The sequence below is a fragment of the Pholcus phalangioides genome, unplaced genomic scaffold (genome assembly GCF_987345545.1).
Source record: "Pholcus phalangioides strain wild (caught in Gottingen) unplaced genomic scaffold, Ppha-v1.0 ptg000017l_1, whole genome shotgun sequence".
Lineage (NCBI taxonomy): Eukaryota > Metazoa > Arthropoda > Arachnida > Araneae > Pholcidae > Pholcus > Pholcus phalangioides.
Genome location: NW_028301610.1, coordinates 53,822,992 through 53,845,583, shown reverse-complemented (window position 1 = coordinate 53,845,583; position 22,592 = coordinate 53,822,992). Strand labels below are relative to the sequence as shown.

Here is a 22,592-nt window from a genome sequence, read left to right as displayed (position 1 = left end):
GATTTTTTAAAAGAACTAAAATTTTGAGCAGATTGTTTCCATTAACTAATTCATAATTAGGACAACTTTTGGTTAAAAAAATTTTTTTTCATCATTGCGAAATGAATAAGCCATATTCATACGAATTTTTGGGGGGGGGGGCTGAGCCGCGTCTTCAAAAATGTTGGGGGGGCTCGGGCCCATGGGCTGTATAGAAGTTTACGCCTATGGGGACAAGCCGATCAGCCGCTATAGCTGAATCCACTTTTTTTAACCTTCAGAAAATAACTTTCGGGTATCTTTATGTTAGGGGTCATTCAAGTATAACGTCAGCATGGATGGGGGATTTTCGATTTGCTGACTTGATGACGTGGAGGGGGGGGGGGGGAGTTGGATGATTCTTACGTCATCAACCACCCTTTATAAAAAATATGAAATATTCTTAATGGCGTCTTACTCGGCGTTTTACTCGCGAAAAACGAGTAAAACTTTTCACTAATTTATGGGCACCTGAACTAACATTCTTCCTATTAAGTCCCCTACAGATCCCCTCTAGTGATCTTCAAATACTTAGCGGATCGAAATGCTCTAGAGCTGTTCCGCGCGTCATATAAGTGATCCATGATTATGCCGCAGATCACTTAAGTAATCTGCGAATGTGCCGCGGATAACTTGAGTGATGTAGAACCGCACTGGTGGTAGGACCAATGCTCTAAAACTTTGTCACATGTCACTCAATGGATTGCTTAGTGTGCCACAGATCGCTTAAATGGTCTGGAATTGTGCCACCAGTCGCTTAAATGGTCTGGAATTGTGCCACGAGTCACTTAAGCGATCTGTAAATGTGTCACTTGGTTCATTGTTACAAAAATAGATTTAGAGACAGGCCACATCATAACGCCAGGGCCACATTTGGTCCGCACAGGCCGAATGTTTACCGCGGGTCAAGGGTTACCAAGGGCTTAGAGAGGTAGGGTCGCAATGAATTTCTTGAGCAATTTTGGGTTCTTAGCCTTCAAATAGCATTGAAACCAAGCACAACTCAGGTCTATTACCATCTATGGGAAATTTACTATCTAGGGAGTTGTGCTGGAAGTGTGTGTGTGTGCCTAACAGTCTGAGTGCATATGTAGTGTTTGATTTTTTAGTGATGTGTTATGATTGAATTACATTTTTACTCCTTTGTAGGTCTCTTGCTCTCTATGGAGAGACTTTTTAAAGTGGAGATCGGTTCGCATTCGCACCTTGAAGTTGGGAACCACAGAAAACCAACTTCAGCCTTTTGTAATTTTAGCAATAAAAGTTTGCTATAAATCAATGTATCGGGCCCATAAAAAAATCTGCATATTGAATTCCTGCTCCTTGGTTGGGGGCTCTTGGATTTTAGTTGTTGGTAAAATGAATATGAATTACAATTTTTTGTGGTACTCATGGGGTGGGGACTCCAGGCTGGGGACCCTCATGCGGGAAGTTGGCCCATTTTGGAAGAGTGCTTGATGAATCTCATTGGTTTTTTTGTTTGCTTTAAGATTGTAAAATTCCTCAGTAAGCTGGTGCTTTCAAATGCCACTTTTCATATCAGTCTGATGAAGTGGGACAAAATAAACAAGATATGATGTGAAGAGAAAAAGGATGTTGCCACCGAGGGTGCAAGAAGGCTTTGCCCCTCCTCCCAGTATAGCTATGTTCATAAACTTTTCCCCAATATTTAATTTTTAATAAAATTTTTTTGACTCATTCACATATGCAGATCATATGAAGCTGTCATGACTAATAGAAGGAAAAACTGGACGAGTTTTCTTAAAATTCCTTTTTGTGGCTTTTTTGGAAAAAAAAAAAACAATGTATTTGATTTTGTTATTTTGTAGCTTATGAGCATATTTTCATAAACAGTTTACAGTGATTCAACTCTTATTTGGTTAACATCTGCCCATTCTTTATGGGCATTATATAATATTTTATCACGTGTATATATTGTTTATAATTTTTATTAATTGCATTTTTAATTAGGTTGCTGTATTTTTGAAATATATGACATCCATATTTTTATGGGCATCTTTTTCTCAGCCACCTTGTTGGGCATTTTGCCTGTTGTGGCATTGTATTTGTATCTCTTTACTACCTAGTGAGTTGTGCCGGAAGTGTAAGTGCGTGTACCTATCAGTCTGAGTGCGTATCTAGTGTTGTGTATGATTTTTCAGTGCTGCCATCTATATCTCAGAAGTGAAGTGAGTGATGTGTAGTGACTGAATATTTGTACTGTTTGTAGGACTGTTGCTCTCTGTGGCGAGGCTTTTTAACGGGGAGATCGGCTCGCATTTGCGCCTTGAAGTTGGGAACCACAGAAAACCAACTTCAGCCAACCACCACTGTGGTGACAGTGGGGCTCGAACCCGGGTCCCCGCGATGCGAGTCCGTCATTATGACCACTCGACCACCACAGCGGCTTGGTGAGACTCTGCAATACCTTACTGAGGCCGCCCATCGATACATTGGTTAAGAGGCTTTCTTTGCCATAGAAACGAGTGATGTGGTTCCCTCATTGGCTTTCTCTTCTCTGGAAACCCAACCACAAGTGGACTATAATCGAATCATTTTTTGCAGATGACATGACTATATTATCTCTAATTATTTATCAGTAACTGTAATCATAATTTCGCAAAATTTGTAGCAACACTTGCTTTTTATAGTAATTTCCTCAAAATGTCAAGACATGGAAAATAGTAATAGGACATCTTTAAACTTTAACTTATTTTAAATGCATTCAATATGATTTATATACTACAGTAAAACCTCGATAAGTCGTCACCTCAAGTTATCGAAAAATTATGACGGCTTAAGTGTAGTGACGACTTAAGCGGAGTTCCGTCAGTTTTAATGTGTAATGTTATGAAAATCGTATAAATTTAAAGTAATATGACATTTATTAAAGTATGGATCAAAATAACAATATTAATAAAATTTATAAATTGCGAAAAAAAAAATAATAGCAATTTTTTTATCTTTTTTATCTTTTATTACTTAAATTATTGTGGTGAAAAGTAATGTACACTTTGATTTATACTAGTAATTTTTAATTTAGACTAACAGAGCAACTGTTTGAATAAGTAGCTTTTCTTCATAACAGAACTCTCTATTGCACATTAATTTTATATATACATCTATTTTAGTGTTTGAATTCTTCATCAGTAGTTCATGATGCAACTGCAAAGTAATCTCAAACACTTTTGACTTGGTGGAGGGGCCCTGGGCAGGGAAAAGTAAACAGACGACCTCAACTTGGGAAAAAATGTCTAATTTTTTTCAACAAAGACATTTTGTTTAAATTTCAAGCCCTAAATTAGTAGCCCATGCTTTCTATGATAATTTATTATCTGTAGCCACTGCACTTTGACTTTAACTTGATTAATTTGATTCTTCGATTTACATAATTTTTGTTTTCCTTGCACTATATGTAATCTTTGATATATCAATAAATTTTGGTTTTGCCTGAGATGCCCTGCCCCCTTGGGGGGGGGGGGGGCAAAGTGCTTACATTGCTTCTTACGACAGAGTTTGCGTGTCTTGCAGTTTGTCCAGTTTCTTCAATGGAGCCCAGGCAGAAATGAGATCAAGCTTGAACAGTCCCCAACGTTCAAAAAACCTTAGTCAGCAAATGAACTTCCTCAGCGTAACTTTCGTTACTTAAACTTTTCCGTTTAGGTATATAGTATTTTATGGTGACTTTTAAGCATATGAAAATGCTGTTAACAAGCTCTTTTTTTTAATGGGAGCCATAAAAATAGTCTTTCTCTTTCTCAAACTTTTTCATAGTGACGACTTAACCGAAATTAGCGACGAGTAAACAAGGGTTTGATAACATTGTGGTCTATGAGAGCTGGAAGGGTCTGAAGAAAAATGACGACGTAACCGGAGTTACAACTTATCAGGATGATGACTTAACAAAGTTTTACTGTATTTAATTTTGTTAATGAATTTTTAGAGCTGTAGTTGATATGTCTCTTTGCATTTACAGGTTTTCCGTTCCTTCAGCAAATAATTCAGGATGGATTCTGCTCTGGGATGTGAAAAAATTGGAATGGTCATTCTTTCTAGTTGAACCATTGTTTACAAATGGTATAGCTATATTATTTGTTATCATTTCAGATTATCACTAGCTATAACCACTATTTTGAAAAATTTATAGTAGCCCTTTATGAACATGGTAATTTCCTTAAAAAGCTATGACATGAAATATTAGTGGGAAGAGTCTGTCGTAAGACTTCTAGTAATACTCTAAAGTTGCATGGTAGGTTAGATCAATAATTACTGTATAAGTCTGGTTTGCATAAAAAGGAAAAAAATGTGAATACATTTACAGGGTGTCTACCAACATGGGAAAGTCATGAAGTTCTGAAAAAGTCACAGAAGTCCCAAAAAAGTCAAAATATTTGAGTGAGGGTCACAGACTTTTTTGATTCTCCAGAGATCTTCCCCCCTCCCCCCTAAAATCTAGGCTTTGAAGAAGCTGTTGGCATTCAATATTTTTTTATTCTCAAGTTTTATTCCTACTTTTTCTGCCCCATAGGGATGGTTGAGTAGCAACAGAAAAGAACAATTCCAATATGTAGCTACCCTACATTAGGGCAGACAGCGTGGGGCAAAAAAGCTATTTAGACTGGATGAACGAAAAGGACTTTTCTTTCTTTGCTTGTTTGAACCTTCCAACATCTGTAACATTCCCCCTAAACCAGTGTTCTCACGATAGCGTGATAACTCCTAGAGGAGGAGGGGGACCACGGCAGTAGGGATTCCTCTTGGGAACAATATTGGTTTTCCGTAGAAAGGACAAGATCTTCCCCCCACATGATGGAGCAGGGCTGTTGGATCTTTGGCGGGTCTGCAAACCAGTTTTCACTGGGCGGGGGGTGCATTTGTAGAAAATTTATAGCATGAAAAAACTGATGGTGATTGCTGCAGCCCTGTCAGCTCCATCCTTGTAGGGGCCAGGCGAAAGAGCCACAATTTTTTCCCCCTCGAAAGAATTTTTTTAAAAAAATTATCATTCATTTTTTTATTTATTTTGATCGCGTTGATCTTTACTGACTAGCTATAGCAAACGACGAAATCATACAGTATACGCATGCGACAGAACGAGAGAGTTCAAGAGAAGACTGACATTGGACTCATTTGCCATTAATTGTGTTGCAACATAACTTTTAGACCGAATTTAAAGGAGGACCACAGTGCTTCCAAAAGTGTGTGTCAGGGCTTCTAGGAGCATCGTGGCGAGCTCAAAATGTGGATTTGTGCTTACAGAACCTATGCTTTAAAGTGGTTTTTTTTATACAGTGAAAAAAAAACTGCCAAACTTCTTGTGAAGCTGCCGATGAACCGTGAATTACTCAAGGGATGCGTAATTCAAGGCATGCAGAATTACGCAGCTGACAAAAGAGAACCATTGGAATACTTTAACAAGCTTGCGATCTAGACCGTAGGTCTTTAACCTTTTTCCAGTCGCGAGCACTGCCAGTACCCATCATCAAAAGAAGAGCACTCTTACATCATGTTCGACATACGAATGCATGTAATCTGGATGATTTTAATAATTGAATGCAATTTGCACACAGTGTTTAAATGAAATGTTGATCAAGTGCTCAGAAGCACCAAATTGGACACGAGCATCGAACACCGTGGTGCTCGCGAGCAACGGATTGAAGATGCCTGATCTAGACGGACACCTAAGCATGACGATAGAGCAAATAAGCATCTAATATTGAACTTTGAAAAATATGAATAGGAAAAGAAATATGTGAAATCTGTCCTTCGAAAGAGCCCTTGGTTGGTCTAGTGCAGTGTTCCTCAAACGCGGTGCCCTGGCATCTGCCAAACTGGGCCGTAAGTGGTTTATTGCTCCATATTTACCAATTTATTTCCCATTACTCTTGTGTATGCCCAGGCCTTCCTATCAAGAAAAAGAAATCGACCATGGCGCGGGATTCCAAAGGTTGAGAAACATTGGTCTAGTGACCCCACATCTTGCAGTAGCTGAGATCTTTGGCATGCTCAGGCTTAATTTTTCACAGGCCCAGTATAGAGAATTTATAGTGTGAAAAAACAAAAATGAGAGTTATCTCATTTAGAGTCCTTGTGCTGGATCAGCCCTCTACTGTGCTTCGCTCCAAATTGAAAAATCAGCTGGACTATGTATTCTTAAACGATGGTTTCAGCTCTCGTATATAAGAAACGTTTCTTCTAATTTTTTTACTTTACCCACACCAATGCGTTTTGCCTGCGTGCATTAATGCAATCAGTAAAGAAATGGGCTCATTCGAGCACATTCTATTTAGATGATGTTTTCTTCTGATGCACATCCCTATCTGGCGATGTGCATTGATTCCAACGGCAAACTGCCGATTTCGACAGTTGGCATCAATCGTTGAACCAGCTGAGCAAACTGCTCAATCTATCACACCTTGCTTCGGTCAACGTTGTTCGGGTCTTCTGCTCAGTTTTGAGCCCACTTATGTTATGCGTCGCAGTGCAATGCTGCTGCTGTACACACGGGTTAATATCGATCAATAGTGTGTTAATTTGTTTTGCATTCGTGGGACACGTTTTCAACGCGCTCTGGTGCACCCATGGATCTTGCTTTGGAAAGTTTTGTCATAGGTGGTGAAGAAACTCAGATACGACAAAAACATTGGTGGGGTCTAGGGTTAGGGTTGTGTTCCAGACTCTGCCACGAAGCTGGGCTGGAAGAGATCTCAGCAACGGGATAGGTCCAGTGGCAAAGTTCTGGCGTTCATTCATTCATTGGGGTCTAGGGTTGCCAGACATTGGTATATATGACTCGCAAGGGCATATGCAGAAATGGATTGCATTGAATATTCATGATAACCTGAGGGCTTAGGTGATTTCTCAAAGTTGATTGAAGCCATGGGTGGGGATGAAGACTATCCCCACCTCCCCACCCTCAATTTAAAAAAATTATTGGCATAGGCAGAACAAAAGATGGACATTAGCCCCCACCTTGTTAGGGAAATGTGATCCACCTGTATCCACTTATGCTTTTGCAGTGGGGAGGCTTATGTGGCTTAAGCCCTTAGGGTGCAGTTTCTATGTGGCATTATATTTAAATCAACTTTAAATTTAAAACTTTTTAAAAATTTGAAACAAAATTCGGGACTTTTTTGTTAACTTATTTATGTGCTCCCTCTCTTATAAAGACCCTTTATTATTTTATTAACCCAAACCCCCCACCCCGAGGTGATTGCTACTCACAGTTTGGGAACTGATGCAAGAAAACAGTCCAGCATGGCTCATTTTGTCGAATACAGGGCTCCCCCTAGTCTTACTTTTTCTATTTTTTGGTAAAATGTCCTACTTTTCGTACTTTTTTTAATAAAATCCTATCAACAAAATTTGTATGATTGATTTTAATTGAGAAGGGAATCATGGACATAATGCCAAATAATACAAATGTAGAAGATTGGAATTAATGATTCTGCCAAAGCAGAAATTTTATTGTTTTTAACGTTATTTGGAGGGCAGGGTGTATGTGGACCATTTGGTGGTTTAGTAATTTTTCATTTGCTAATTTTGAGGGTTGTACGACTAGAGTAGTCAATTAAAACTTCTGCCTGGTTATGTAAAAAATAATTTTGTACGTACTAGTTTATGGTCTTGGAGAGTAACATTCATCGTTCAAAATTATGGTGCACTTAATGTGTATAGGTGAAACAACAGTTTGCATAACAAAGCAGTTGGGTACATAGACCTATTCTAGGTTTTGGGACTTTGATGATACCTAATTGTTGGATGGTGGGTTCGTGAAATGTAGGATGCAAAGAGCACAACTCATGGTGAAACATAACAGGTTATATTATTAACAAAAATTAAGGTTACATGACTAGAGAACGAATGCATCAAACACATCTGAACATCGAACTTATATACACAAGATAATTTGCATATTCAGTCACTTGATGTTGCCAGATCACAACACCCCTCCACCCTAGTTGGTGAATTCATCAATTCCATAACGCCGTGGACGCACAATAGTTCGTTTAGGTCTTTGGCGAAATTCTTCCTGAACCTTTATTTTTGGAGAGTCCATAGGAATTGAAGACGACGGTTCTTCTGCTGGACGATGTCCAGTCTGCGTTGCGGCGGCAGTTGCTTCGATATCGACAGATGGACTGGAACCACCAGGTTGCGGCAAAGAACTGGAGATTCTACTTTATCTCGGCTTCCCTGGATCATTTGGTCTACATGACGCCTAACAACAGGACCTGTTGGCACGGTCGCAGGTATCCGCGATGAACCTTTGTTATAGTTTCTGATCAGGACCGGATCATTTACACTGAACTCTCTCGTAGGACGATTACAGTTTTCCTTGTAGGCATCCAACTCCTGCTTCAACCTTCTTTCTGCGTTGAGATCAGGATGAAGATTTTCAAGAATCGTGTGGAGCCTCCTTCCCATGAGCAGCTCTGCAGGACTTATACCTGTAGTTGTCGTAGGGGTGCAGTGCTGCTGGAGGAGAAAGTTCGCCAGTCTCTGCTTCCACGATCGTCGCACAATACGCTTTAAGACATCTTTGACGGTCTGGACAGTTCTCTCGGCTTGACCATTCCCGGACGGTCGCCTTGGCGCAATCAGAACTTGACGAATGGTGTTACGGTCCCAGAACCGCTTGAATTCTTCCGCAATGAACTGACCTCCGTTGTCGGATACCACAACGTCTGGAATGCCATGTGACGAACTTCGACCCATTTAGAGAATGAGTCCACAAGGACCAGGAACTCTTGACTTTGGTATGGCCCAGCGAAATCAAGATGAATTCGTGACCATGGTTTTGAAGTTATTTCCCAAGGATGTACAGGGGCTTTTGGTGGTGCGTGTCTTGTCAGCTGACACGTTATACAGTCCTTCACGTGATTCTCCACATTGACGTCGAGGCCTGGCCACCAGACGTATGAGCGTGCTAGAGACTTCATCCGCTCAATTCCTGGATGTCCCAAGTGCAATTCCTGCAAAACACGAAGTCTCCCAGATGCTGGTATTATCACACGATTTCCCCATAATAAACAATTTTTATGAACTGAAAGCTCATTTCTTTTAGTAAAAAACACATTAAATCTCGAATCTGATAAGCTCATTGGCCATCCCCTTAATACCCAATTTAATACTCTAGAAAGTAGAGGGTCTCTAAGTGTTAACTTCTTAATTTCATTAGCATGAAGAGGTGGAAACTCTATCTCTTCAGTGAAAAGAACTTCTAATGGAGGGGGCACCTCACAATTACCGATTTCTTTTGGCAATCGACTCAATGCATCTGCATTCAAAATCATTTTTTCCCGGTTTATGTATCAGCGAAAAATCGTAAGCATTTAAGAGCAAACTCCACCTCAGCATTCTGGGTGATAATATCTCCTTCGTGGGTTTGTTTTTATTGAAAATACCTAGAAGGGGCTGATGGTCAGTGACTATTGTGAATGAATGACCATATAAGAAGTTATGAAACTTTTTTACTCCAAATATTATCCCTAATGCCTCCTTATCCATTTGAGCGTAGTTTCGCTCGAGGCGTATGCCACTGGTGCTTCAGAGCCATCTGACAATTTATGACTCAAAATCGCACCAACGCCAAAAGGCGAAGCATCGCATGCTAAAACGATGGGCAGTTTTTCATCAAATGGAACAAGCACACAATCCAAACTCAATAAATTCTTAAACGTATTAAACACTTTGTTGTGTTCGCTTGTCCATTGCCATCCCGTATTTCGGTCAAGCAACCTATGTAAAATTTCTGCCTTAGTCGCCTTGTCTTTGAGGAAACTGTTATAAAAATTTATAAGCCCTAAGAATGCTTGGAGCTGTGGCTTATTTCTTGGAATAGGAAAGGCTTGAATTGCCTCAATTTTTGACTTTGAAGGATGAATTCCTTTTGAGTCAATTCTGTAGCCCAAGAAATCTACCTTGCTCTCCCCAAAAAGACATTTACTTTTGTTGGCTTTCAGTCCAGATTCCTTCAAGCGGGCAAGAACTTGCTCTAGTCTTGAAGCTAGCTCCTCTCTCGATGTAGTCCTAATTAGAACGTCATCAAAGTAGGGAACAACGGCTTCCAAATTTGAGAGTAAATTTTCGATTAAATTTTGGAATAATCCTGGGGCAACGTTGACTCCATATTGAAGTCTCTCTACTCTGAACGCACCTTTATGAGTTATAATAGTTTGAGCATCAGCTGAATTTTGATCTACAGGAAGTTGTAGATATGCTTGTGCCAAATCAATTTTTTGCATAAACATCTCCTCCCTTCAAATTTGAAAGAAGCTGATTTACAGCAGGGATCGGATAGGGGTAGGCATTCATAGCTTTATTCAAAGTGACTTTATAGTCACCGCATAACCTGACATCACCCGATGCCTTAATAACAGGAACTACGGGAGTCGTCCATTTAGGGTCATAATTAGGCTCAATGACTCCTTCTGCCAAAAGCCTAGATAAGGCAGCTTCAGTTTTTGGCTTCATTGCCAGAGGTACGTTCCTAGCTTTGAAACGGATCGGTGGGGGGGGGGAATTCAGGATTTATCGCAATGAAACCGGGGCAACTTTGTAGGATCCAATACCTTCATCAAAAATTTCTCTGTATTTCAGAAGTACTTGGTCGATTGGATCCGCTTCAATTTCATTAATGCCCGTGAGATAAATCCAGAGAGGCTCAAACCACAAAAACCCTAAGATGTTTGTACAGGGTGTTTTAGAAATCAGAACATCCAATTTTTCCCTCAAATTTTTAAATTCAACCTCTACATTACAAACACCTACGAGTGAAATTACATGTTTTTGAAAATCGCGTAATTTAATGAGTTTTTTTTTAATTCTTTTTTTAATACATAATTCATCGAAAACTGATCTTGATACGATTGAATAATAGGAGCCTGAATCGACCTCCATTTTCAAATTTTTTCCCTCAATTGAAATCTCTACATTTTGTTTTAGGTTAGAGTTAAAATTATTTACACGTTCGGAAATAGGAAAAAATTTATGTACAGAATTTATGTATTCCTCCTGAATACCTATTTCATTTGTACGCATTGAAATGCTCTCGTTAGGCTTTTTTCGACATATTTTTTTAATGTGGCCTCGAATACCACAATTGTGGCGTAGTGCAGTTCGAAACTTACATTCCGAGCGCTTGTGGGACCCACCACAACTATAACAACTATTTTTTGTTATGTTCTGAAAACTCTTGGTTGCTTTAGAAGGACCTGCAATCCTCGAAACACCATCTGAACGAATGCGTTTAATTTGATCAACGAAATCTGAATTTTCATAGTTTCCTACGGTTTGCGAGTGGATCAATTTTGATTGAGATGCAGCAGTTTCAGCTGCCAAAGCCATAGAAACCGCCATTTCTAACGACAGTGTCGTCTCGGCAAGTAGTCTTCTTTGCAAATCATCATCTTTGATCCCGCAAACTAATTGATCACATAAACACTCGGATAAAGTCTCACCAAAATTACAATCTTCAGCAAGTCTCCTTAACTCTGTTTCATAGGAATTAAAGGATTCCGCTTTTCCTTGCACATGTTTATGGAATTTGAAACGCTTAAATATGTCGGATGATTTTGGACAAAAATGATTTTTTAGAAATTTTAAAATTTCATCAAAACTCACATCCGACATTTTTCACGGGGAAACAAGGGTGCGAATAATACCCAATGTTTTGATCCCACACACGGCCAAGAGGGTAGCATGTTTCCTTTCCGGGGTTGCAATATCATTTGCTTCCAAAAAAAACCGCAACTGCTCGGAATACAGTTCTAATAAATTTGGTTTCGACACATCAAATTCTGGGATAGAACCTATGGAAGCAAAGCTAGAGCACTGGCCACTTTTAGCCATATTTAAAGCAATTTAAATTACCTAACAACTGAGCCTCAATCGACATACTAAAAGGTTAAGATTTGTAAATTTTGTAAATATTAATTAAAATAAGTAAAATCAGCATCGTGGGAAAATTTGGTTTAGCATTAGCACATTATAAACAATTGTACTCACATACGATGGAAAAACGCCTACTTCACAGCCAGCATGAAGAAATAGGCCTACAGCATCACAGCATAGAAAGAAAAAAAAATTAATCATATTGTTCGTCTCCACATGTTGGAAGGTGGGTTCGTGAAATGTAGGATGCAAAGAACACAACTCACGGTGAAACATAACAGGTTATATTAAACTTACCAACAAAGATTAAGGTTATATGACTAGAGAACGAATGCATCGAACACATCTGAACATCAAACTTATATACACAAGATAATTTGCATATTCAGTCACTTGATGTTGCCAGATCACAACACTGATAGCATTCAATGTTCTTCGGTATTTAAGTCGAGAAAATTAGACTAGAGTGGAAGGGCGGTGAAATTTGAATAGCCTACAGGCGGCAAAACTGTAAATGCGCTTCTGACTGAACATCAAAATTACTCTCAATCTCCTAACCTGAATCTCTGGTTCGGTTTCAAATAAACAACTCATAAAGGATGAAAACTTTAATTTGGAATCACCTTAGCATGAGTTTCAGAGAATTACTAATCAGGAAATATAAAATCTTGGAAACACAAATACACGAAATACTAAATGGTAAATCTTGCTTATTCAAATAGGACGTCAAGATAAAATATGAAAATGTTTTTAAATATGAAAATATAGCATTGAAAAGTTATTGAAACAAGTATAGACTGTTTTCGATAACAAGAAATAATTGACGCATATTTCAATAAAATATGTGGGTACTAATTTGTCTGCATAATTAAGAAAAATTTAAGAGTTAAAAACTTCCTAATGAAATTCTAATATTGCGCGATTTAAAATAATAAATTTCTTATTCAATTTTGTGCAGACTATATGGTTGTCAAAAACCTATTCAAAAACAGTTTTTCGCCACAGATACGTTAAATAGCAAAAGCTTACTTTCATGCAAATTGGAATGATTTTCATTAATATTTAATTATGATTATCAAGTGCACAATATTAATTTTCAGACTTTTTGTCTGAAAAGATGGTGGTTAAATTTAATTCCCGCTGAACATCCGACACCACACAATCAATTTTATATAGTGGATTCCACTTATAACGTTCCTCAAGGCCGAAACATGGGAAGAGGAGGTAGGTTTGGTGCCCCGGGTGCTGGACCGGAGGGGGGGGGCGTGAATTTCAACCTTTTACCTGCCCTTTAACATTACAAGGGACACCAAGATGCTGACCAAGTATCTGGTTGCGGCACTGCTCTTAGAACCTTTTCCCGCTTAGAGCGATTCATTTTCGTGGTCCCATCTTCAACTAATGCTCAGACTATAGAGACGTTGCAAGCGGAAAAACGCTTTGAACGGGAAATATTAAATTTAAAGCATTTTTCCGCTTAAAACGATTTTATGGCGGTTTTTGGAAAAGCATTATACGCGCGATCCACTTATAATGTTTAATCCAGGTACTTATCTCAAATTACAAAGGCTTTAATTATTAGATGGGGCCGAGGCCTATATTTTCATAGATATTATAGAGAAGCTATGTGTGTTCAAATGCTCACCTGCTGGCGCAGGGCTTTTGAGCTACGTTTTCAAGGAGGGGGGGGGGGCTTTGCTGAGATTTTTCATACTTTTAGGCCCCACTATAGTGAATTTGTAGAGTGAAAATCAAAAAATGATAAGACTCGTCCATGGCCCCCCCATCCTGAAGTAGGGCCCCTAGGCTGGGATCTTTTACGGGCCCCCCCCCCCGACCAGACTTTCACGGATCCTCCTTTATGATGAATTTATAGCGTGAAAAAACAAAAAAATTATTAAAAATCTCCCGGGCCCCAGGGCCGGAGCCCTGTCAGCCCACCCCTTGTGGGGGCCATGGACTCGTCCTGAACCCTGGTAGCCTCACCCTGTGGGGGAACCCCCCATTAATGTCATTATCAGTGAATCTGTAAGCCAATGCTGCTTCATTCTCTGGGAAAACCCCAGATGTGCTACAAAAAGTAATAGAATTAATTTTCTTAACACCCATTTATTTAAAATTTTCTGCTTACTGAAAACAGTTTTTTTCACAGGCATGGCCATTTTTTGATCCACGTCAAGCTTGCGGGTTTTAGGACTGAATTTTAAAAAAAATGAGATAACAAAGGCTAGAAAACGATGATTCATCTTATTGGATGGCTTGTGCTTTATTGCGCGTTACCAAGAAAACTGAAGGGTGTACATTTTTTTGCCTCTCTACACGAGCCCTTAGGCGCTAGGGGGTATGTTGCTGCGAAAAGGCAGCGTGACAGCCGAATTGCATGGAATCCCTGTAGAACCTTGGTGGGAATACAATTGACCCTCCTCCGGCTATGACTTCTTTATTTTTTCGACCTTATCAGCAGAAGAAATCTCAAGGTGGAACTTGGGGAACAAATTTTAGGGAAAGGAACTTTGAGAAAAAAAGGAAATTAATTAAAAAAGTTAAGGATTAATAAAGAAAAAAGTGTGGTAACTGGAGTTATGTTTGCTTGAAGGCTCTTGGGAGGGGCGATCGCCCCTTCACCTATTGTTTAAAGGCTCTTGGGGGGGGGCGATCGCCCCCATCGCCCCCCCCCCCCCCCCGGATCCGCCACTGGTGTTGAGGCACCAACAATATTTATAATGCTCAAGTAAAGAGCTAGAAATTAAATCGCTTCATTTCTCAAAAACTATTACACTGGCATTGACCACTAAAATTTAAACAAATCCTTTTTAAAATTGATGGACAACGCAGTAAAACCATCTGTTCCACCTTGACTTATTTATATCAGACCTTGTAATCTACACATTTTGCTTTTGGAAGTGGTAGAAAGTGACACGAAAGAGTGTCATTCTTAAAAAACTTACTCATCTTCAAAATTTGTCGTGTGTATTGTCAAAGAAAGTTGACAGACTGGGCTGTGGAAGACTCTCAAAAAAGAATATTATATATATATTGTGAGGAGAGCAGAAAAGAATTATCTGTGGTTGCTAAGACCCTATTTTGGCCAAAAATTTTATTTTTGTTATCAAGTCATTTCTGTCATTTTGCTTTGGCTTTAGTCAGTCATACAGGATACTGAAATAGTGTGCTGTCTGGGTTGAAATAGCTTACATTGGGAGAGGAATTGTCGTAGAGAAAAGACAATTTCATTTACGTAATATGCAAGCGAGACATTCATCGAACAAGACACAACCAAGGTCATGGAACGGACAGGTTACATCATCTGGAGGTGACCAGATGGATTACATTTGTAAACTCTTACTATTCCCAACACCCTCCCTACCCCAGTTCCGTCTTAATGCATGGGCCTACCCGGGCCTCACGAAAATGAGATCCAGTTACAATTTTCTAGAACTTATCTAGTAGGGTCTCAGAAAAGCCTTTTGGCCCGGGGCCCATGATGCTGTTAAGATGGCCCTGCCCACCCTGGTCAACCTCCAGAGGAATTACCAGCTGAATTGATCGTCAAATTTCTGTTCTGTTACACTTTCTGTACGTAGAATACACGATTGAATGTTGCCATCACAACCTTTGACGAGGGATGATATGCATGCCTCTGTCCACATATGTCAAGGTCTTGCATCTTCCTGTATGAGAACATCTTCAACTCGTAGCTGAAGACCTTGGTCTTTATTTTTCACTTGGTGGAATGTCTTCAGCTCTAGTAGGTATTCTTGCCTCCATTGGCTCTAAAAGTCATTCAGTGAATCTTGCTGCAGTGACCACAATTTCTTGAGGTCATTAGCAACAGGAACCTTTTTGTGAGAAAGAAGGGTTGTCAGTTGTTGTCCAACAAGGAAGTAGGCAGGCATGAGAGGTTCTTCAAAGCTATAATCTAACTCGGTATCAGCTGTTAATGGTCGACTGCGGCTTCAATTCCAGCCAACGTAGTCATCAGTTGTTCGTCATTGGGAGATGCATGACCTAATGTTTTCAATAAACAATGTTTGACAACACCAGTCATGTGTTCCCATCATCCTCCCCACCAAGCCGCTCAAGGGGCTATGAATTTCCAAGTGATTTCGCGGGAGACGTAGTACTGGTGAGCAGAAGGTGAAGTTGTAACATATCACCCCTAATGGCTTTGTTTCATTAACCCTTTTCTATTAACTTTAGTATGAAGTGGTCTCCCGGGAGAAGACCCAATCAGGTCACTGGATTTGTGTTTATATAGTGTTCATTTATGTTTTATATTGCGATATTTTTACTGTACTGATATATATATATTATATAAAAAGCATTTACTATTTTTAAATTCCTTATCTCACGGGCGGAGGTACCCGTGAGTTTCTGTTCCGTCATCACAATTCCACAATCTCAAATTGCTATAGCCTTGTAAACAATGGGAGAAGCCTGATCAACTTCCTCCATCTTGTTGAGCCTGTTGTCACCTATAAAAAATAATAGTGTTCTGGTAATTGCAAGCCATGTCTCCATATGCAAATCCATCTAGTGATGTCATAGATTTCTCAGTGTGCCAAACGGCAACAGTATGCCGATTGGTCCAACGATAAACCTGTTCTTCGCCACTATAAATACTCCTGGTTGTAGCTTCAGCATGCCAATCATTCATCTTACAGGTTATCTTGTATTTGTGAAACCTTGAGCGCTGGTGCTCTTCAACGTAACCAACTAACATCATGCAATGTTGAAATAACTAACGATGTTTAACTAACTTCAGAAAAGTAATACACTATTCCAGGTAGTCGACTTCCTGTGATCACGTTTTCCTCAAACTAATACGTCTAAGGTATTTGAAGTATCTAGATTACGATGGAGTGGTTTGGCTCGAATGTCAGACTGTAAAATTTGAATTAACTAATGAACTTAATAATGTGGAGTTGTGAATTAATAAACAATTTAATCTAGAATTTGCTAATGTTTTCTTTGAGTTTTCCTAAGACTTATATAATGGATGTAAGAATCACGGGATGTGTGTAGCTTATAGGAGACGCTACAAAGTCGTGGAACCCCAAAGGGCGGAAAGCTCATGATTTGTGGCATGAAAAGTCTGCACATTGTCTGAATATACAGTGTTGGGAGCACCTCGATGAGCAATAAAATATGAAAATGCCAGCAAAAGTTATCTGTAGGGCAATCTGTGACAAGCTTGAGATGAATCGCTCGAGTGACAATACATGTTGTCAGCGCAGTGTGCAGTGTCACTCAATAAGAACCCAATTTGATTGAAAACTTCATTTTATTCCATATTAGGCTTAGCATGAAAATAACATAGTGACGAGACATAATGAACATATATTGAATTATACTGCATAACTATAACCAAAAAATTAACACTGATGGAGAACGTCTTTTATAGACGGAAATTCCCTTCATGGAAGTCGACCGGTTGCCGATGAGCATAATCCGTCATTTGCATAAGGCGTGAAGAATTTTTTTTCCCCAACAATCGGCCGCCTTATGCCATATGCTTTCATACAAAAGTTCATATAATAATTTCATATTACTGAGAACAATAGGTTTCGTAAAATAATCTGCAAGAGAGAGAGATTACATTTGCTATTGACATATTTCAATTTAAAAAGTTTTTTCCACAAGGTTTCTCAGGAAATGATACTTTACATCAATATGTTTCGAGCGGTTGTTCTCAATAAGTGAGAATGAAAAATCGATGGCGACCTGGTTGTCACAATATACAATAAAATTATCAAAATCAATTTCTAATTGTTTGCATTCAAATAAAATATTTTGCATCCAAATAAGTTCTTTAACACATTCAGTTAATGATATACATTTGGCCTCCATAGTTGATAAACTAACATATTTATGTTTCAATGTTCGCCATATATATGATATGGGAGCATTATCCAATAGCATGATCATTCTCCCATAGAAATCCTATCATCCCTATTACAGGTAGTCAGAATCAGAATAACAATATAATTTCAAATTTTTGACATTTGATAAATTTAACAAAATGTTTAGAATCCTTCACATATCCCAATAATTTTAACAAAATATTCCAGTGTTTAAGACCTAGATTTTCCTGAAATTGCAATAATATATTGACAGCATAACAAATATCTGGACATGTACGATTTGCAATGAATGCCAAATACATTTCTGTAAGGAAAATTGCTCATTTCATTTACCTGATCAGCAGTAGTTGGACAGTCAAGTTTTGTTAACACACAACCTTTAGCAATAGGTAAAGAACAATGAGGATATTTATATTTAGAATACATAAAAATTTTATCTATATATTGGTGTTGATGAATAAATAACTTACCATCCTCTTCGATGAATTCAACACCTAACAATTTTTTAGTTGGACCTAAATCTTTTAAGTCAAATTTACTATTCAAAAGAGATTTGCATGATTTAAATCATTTTCTGATTTTCCAAAAATTATGTCATTGACATAAAATAATAATACACTTGTTCCAAATATATATACACAATTACACCATTTCAACTTCTTAAATTGTAAAGACTTAAGAACAGAATCAAATTCTAAAAACCATTCACATCCACTCTGACGTAGACCATAAATTGCTTTGTTCAAGTGATAGACATAAATAGGTTTGATAGTCAATGAAACCAAATGGTTGTTTCATGTACACCTCATGATTCAATTTCGCATAAAGATATGTGCATTTGACATCTAATTCACAATGAAGCCATCCAAGACAATTTACTAACAAAGTGAAAAATAATCTCACAAGTGTAAAGTTGACCACTAGGCTAAATACTTCTTCATAAGAGTCACCTTTGATTTGATTGGTATTTGATTTCATATTCTCAAGTTGAGGAACCAAAGTCCACACTTTACGTTCATTCATAACATCCATTTCCACATCCATAGCCTTCTTCCATTCAGATGAATCAGGAGATTTCATAGCTTCGTTAAAGTTCCGCGGAATTTTTACATCGTGATTAGCTTCAAGTTTAGTGAATTTCACTTTTCCCAAAAATTCGTTTTTACCACTGAAATAAAAAACATTCTTATTATATCTAATCTTATTTTTTTCACAATATTTTTGATATCTTGATGTAAATGTAACTCTTATATTCATTCCGGATATTTCGTAATAAATATCAACACGTGATCCGTTGGGTCGAGGAACAGCGCTTTACATATCCAATTAACATCACTAGAAGTGGTAGTGTCAGATGCGGCTGAAACTTGAATTTGCGATCTACCTACCAGTTTTGAAATTCGAATTTGCAATTCGTCATCCGATTTTGCAATTAGTTTGCTGTTCATCCGTCGATTTTGAACTTTCAGATCTCTCATCGGTTGATGATTGAACTTCAGAATTTTCGTCCGCGGAATTAGAATAACATTGATCATCAAAAGTATTAATTTTGAAGTGATAATAACTTTGTTTTTAATGATCGGGATCCAGTATCGCTTCCACATCAGTAACATTTTCATAGCTGCCAAGTCTCCCGAATTTTTCGGGAATCTCCCGAATTTTAGCTTCATCGCTCGACCTCCCGAAAAGTTCTTAAATCTCCCGAATTTTTACAAAAGTCACAAAAATCCCTAATTGTCCCTAAAAATTTCCTACTTCATTAAAAAAAATCCCCGCTTATGAAAACAATCCCTAAGCAATTTCTTGTGGGGCATGAAGCCTCTTTTTTTTCCCTTTCGAAATGACGTCACACGTCGTAAATGGGTAAATTCTCTTTTTAAGGAAGTTTTACAAACCCTCTGATGGTAACAAGAAAGTTGTTTGTCTTATCGTGCAGGGAAATGGCTTAGCAGCCAATAGTCCTGGATAATAATTGAAGATTATAGTGACGCGCATATGGTCAAAATTTCTTTTGTTGAAGTTACGTACGTGCGATATAACAAAGCATGAATAATGATAAGCAAAAACATATTTAATCAATTTTAAAGATACTTATTCCGATGAATTTCCTTTCATCAAACGTTCCAGAAGAGGGCCGACTTTTCCTTTTTGTGCAAGTTGTGTTACGGGCATAAACATCGGTCATGGGAAGACTGACATCATCACTCACGTGAAATGAAAAAAAAAAACATCAAGCAAGTGTCACAAAAAGTCAGTGTTCTTCAAAAATTGACGGTGCTTTCCTTCATCTTCCGATGATTTTGGCGCAGAATGTTTGTTCACAGCGTTTCTGATTGAACACAATATTTATTTTTACATCATTGAAGTTTTGGCCTCCAATTTCACTTGTTTTTTGCGTAGGAATTTTATTCCCAAGGGTTTAACTTCCATGTGTGTAAAATCCTTATTTTAATTTGACTTCAGTTTTTGAGTAGGGATTTTAGTCCCTACGCTTTAACTTTTATGTTTGGAAAATCCCTATTTTATTTGGAAAAATCCCTATTGTATTTATTAGGGAGTGGTTTTAGCATAAAATATGGGTTTGCGTGAAAATCTCCCAAATTTTCATTTTCAAAAGTTGGCAGCTATGCATTTTCATCAAAACAAACATTTGATGTTTCAACCAATTGATAGGATTTAGGCATCCAAATCCTATATACCGCGTTCGCTGGGCATATCCAATCATAATACCAATTTTTGCTCTTGGATCGAATTTCTTACGTTTTTGTTTTGGGATACCTACAAAGGCTTTACATCTGAATACTTTGAAATGTTTGAAGGTTTATTTCCGCAGTACAGTTCAAATGGCGTTTTATTTTCACCTTTCAGGCAAACCCTGTTTTTTACATAGGTGAAATAAAATAATGCTTTTACCCAAAACTCATTTTTCAATCTACTTTGTTTCAATTGAGAATTGATTGCATCAATGGTAGTTTGATTATAATGTTCAGCAACCCCGTTCTGTTCGAAAATGTCACATGAAGAGAATTGTCCTTACAGGACCAGTAAACGGAACCGTGTGACCCCTCCTACCATTCTGTACTATTTCTTTATATTCCAATTAGTGACTGCAAGCAGATGTTGTTCTGGATTGACCAGCTTCATCCCATTTCGATTCTCAAACAAGTTTAAAAAATTGTATTGTAATCAAATTCATCCATTCGATTTATAGCACTTAACACTGTTTCCATCCCCCAGATGGTCAACCATAGCCCACTCTTAAAGACTCTCACCAAAGCCCTGACCGGAGCCAATAAAAGCATCTTGGTTGCAGAAGATTCTTTCTCATACGGTGGGCGTCATTAAAATCAGTGGAATGTTCTGTGTTTTTACCTTCAAAGAGAACCGAAATTGAGCTATTGAAATGTTCTTTGTGGTCAGCTGGGAAGGGTGCAGCAGCCTCCAGTCACGAAAAGAACCCTTTTTTTCTGTCCTGACCACTCTACCAATGCCCTCCATAGATAGCTCTCCCCCTTCTTTAGGGGATGTCGGCTGAACTCGTGTCTTTTTTCCAACACCTTCAGTAATCTGAAATGAGTGCAGCTTTGCTTCACTGCAAGCCTACTCAACCTCCTACCTCTACTTGTGACAATACTCTTCAGGAAGGCTGCACACTGTAAATAGGAAAGTTAGACAATCATATATTTTTTACTTCAACGACAGTCTGTGTGGAAAAAACACAAAAAAAAACACAATATGGTTTAATAGTTATATATTATTTACGATTTACGATAAAAATGACGCATATGACACTTCCACCTATTTACGAAATGTGAATTTAAAAAATTGTTTTTCTCCCCCTTTCTATATTCCAAAATTTGCCGCCTTTAAATATCTGCCGCCCTGGGCTATAGCCCACTCATCCCCCTGTAAATACACTACTGGATACAGAGTGGATGCGGGTAGGGAGAATTGGGTCTGGAAGCAAAAATATAGGAATATGATGGTTCTGTTCCATAAAATATACAATGTTTTGTCATATAACGACTTTCACTCATACTAAAATGCCCCTTATTACACATTGCCCTCGATCTGTGCCTGGCAGTGATTTTAACGATCTGTACTGCTTTACTTTCATATTTAACTGAAAAAATAACATGATGGAGAATGTGGTAAAGGGGTTTAATTGAATTAAATTCAAACCTTCAAAACCTTTTAACTGAGAAAACTTTATTTTAAATCGGTTTCCATTCTGTTGACTTTGCTCGAGTTCTTGGAAGACATAACAGAGTGGACAAATTAGCCTAAATTTTTCTTTTTCATTATAAATTTAAATGATTGATGAAAACTTTTATTATATTTTAAAACATATCTCCATTTACTATCACTTGATGTTGATATAGATGAAGAAAAAATCGTAATTATTTATGATAATGATGTAACACAGTGGACATCTGTCAGAAAAAAATCTAGTACTAAAGACCAAAAATGTTTTTATTGAAATATTAAGTCGTTTTGCAAAAGACGGTGCCCGCCAGTGGTTTTTGCACTCGTGTGATTTAAATGCTTGCATTACTTGAAAATACAAAATGTCCCACAATCGCCTGATGGTTTTCAAAATGGGAATAGCATAAACGTGCAAAGTCAGGAATTTCAGCTACATCATTCATGTTTCAAGGGATTGCATAGTTATTAAAATTAAAAAAAACTTTTTATATGGACAACCTTTGTCAAAAAACCAAATTAAAAAAGTTGTTGCCCTGTCTCTTCTGATGCCAATGAAGAAATTTCCACGTTTCTAAGTGCAATATTCGCAGAGATATCTGAATTCAAAAA

The 22,592-nt window shown here is 38.1% G+C and overlaps 1 protein-coding gene across 11 annotated transcripts in view; it reads left to right on the top strand.

The window, feature by feature from the left end:
* The window catches only part of LOC149074117 (uncharacterized), a 420,692-nt gene that overhangs the window by 128,304 nt on the left and 269,796 nt on the right, over positions 1-22,592 (top strand). For all 11 annotated transcript variants that reach the window (XM_089246242.1, XM_089246238.1, XM_089246241.1 and 8 more), the window contains one exon: positions 3,995-4,095. In XM_089246242.1, the coding sequence (XP_089102368.1) occupies positions 3,995-4,095 (101 nt within the window). The remainder of the gene's footprint in view (positions 1-3,994; positions 4,096-22,592) is intronic.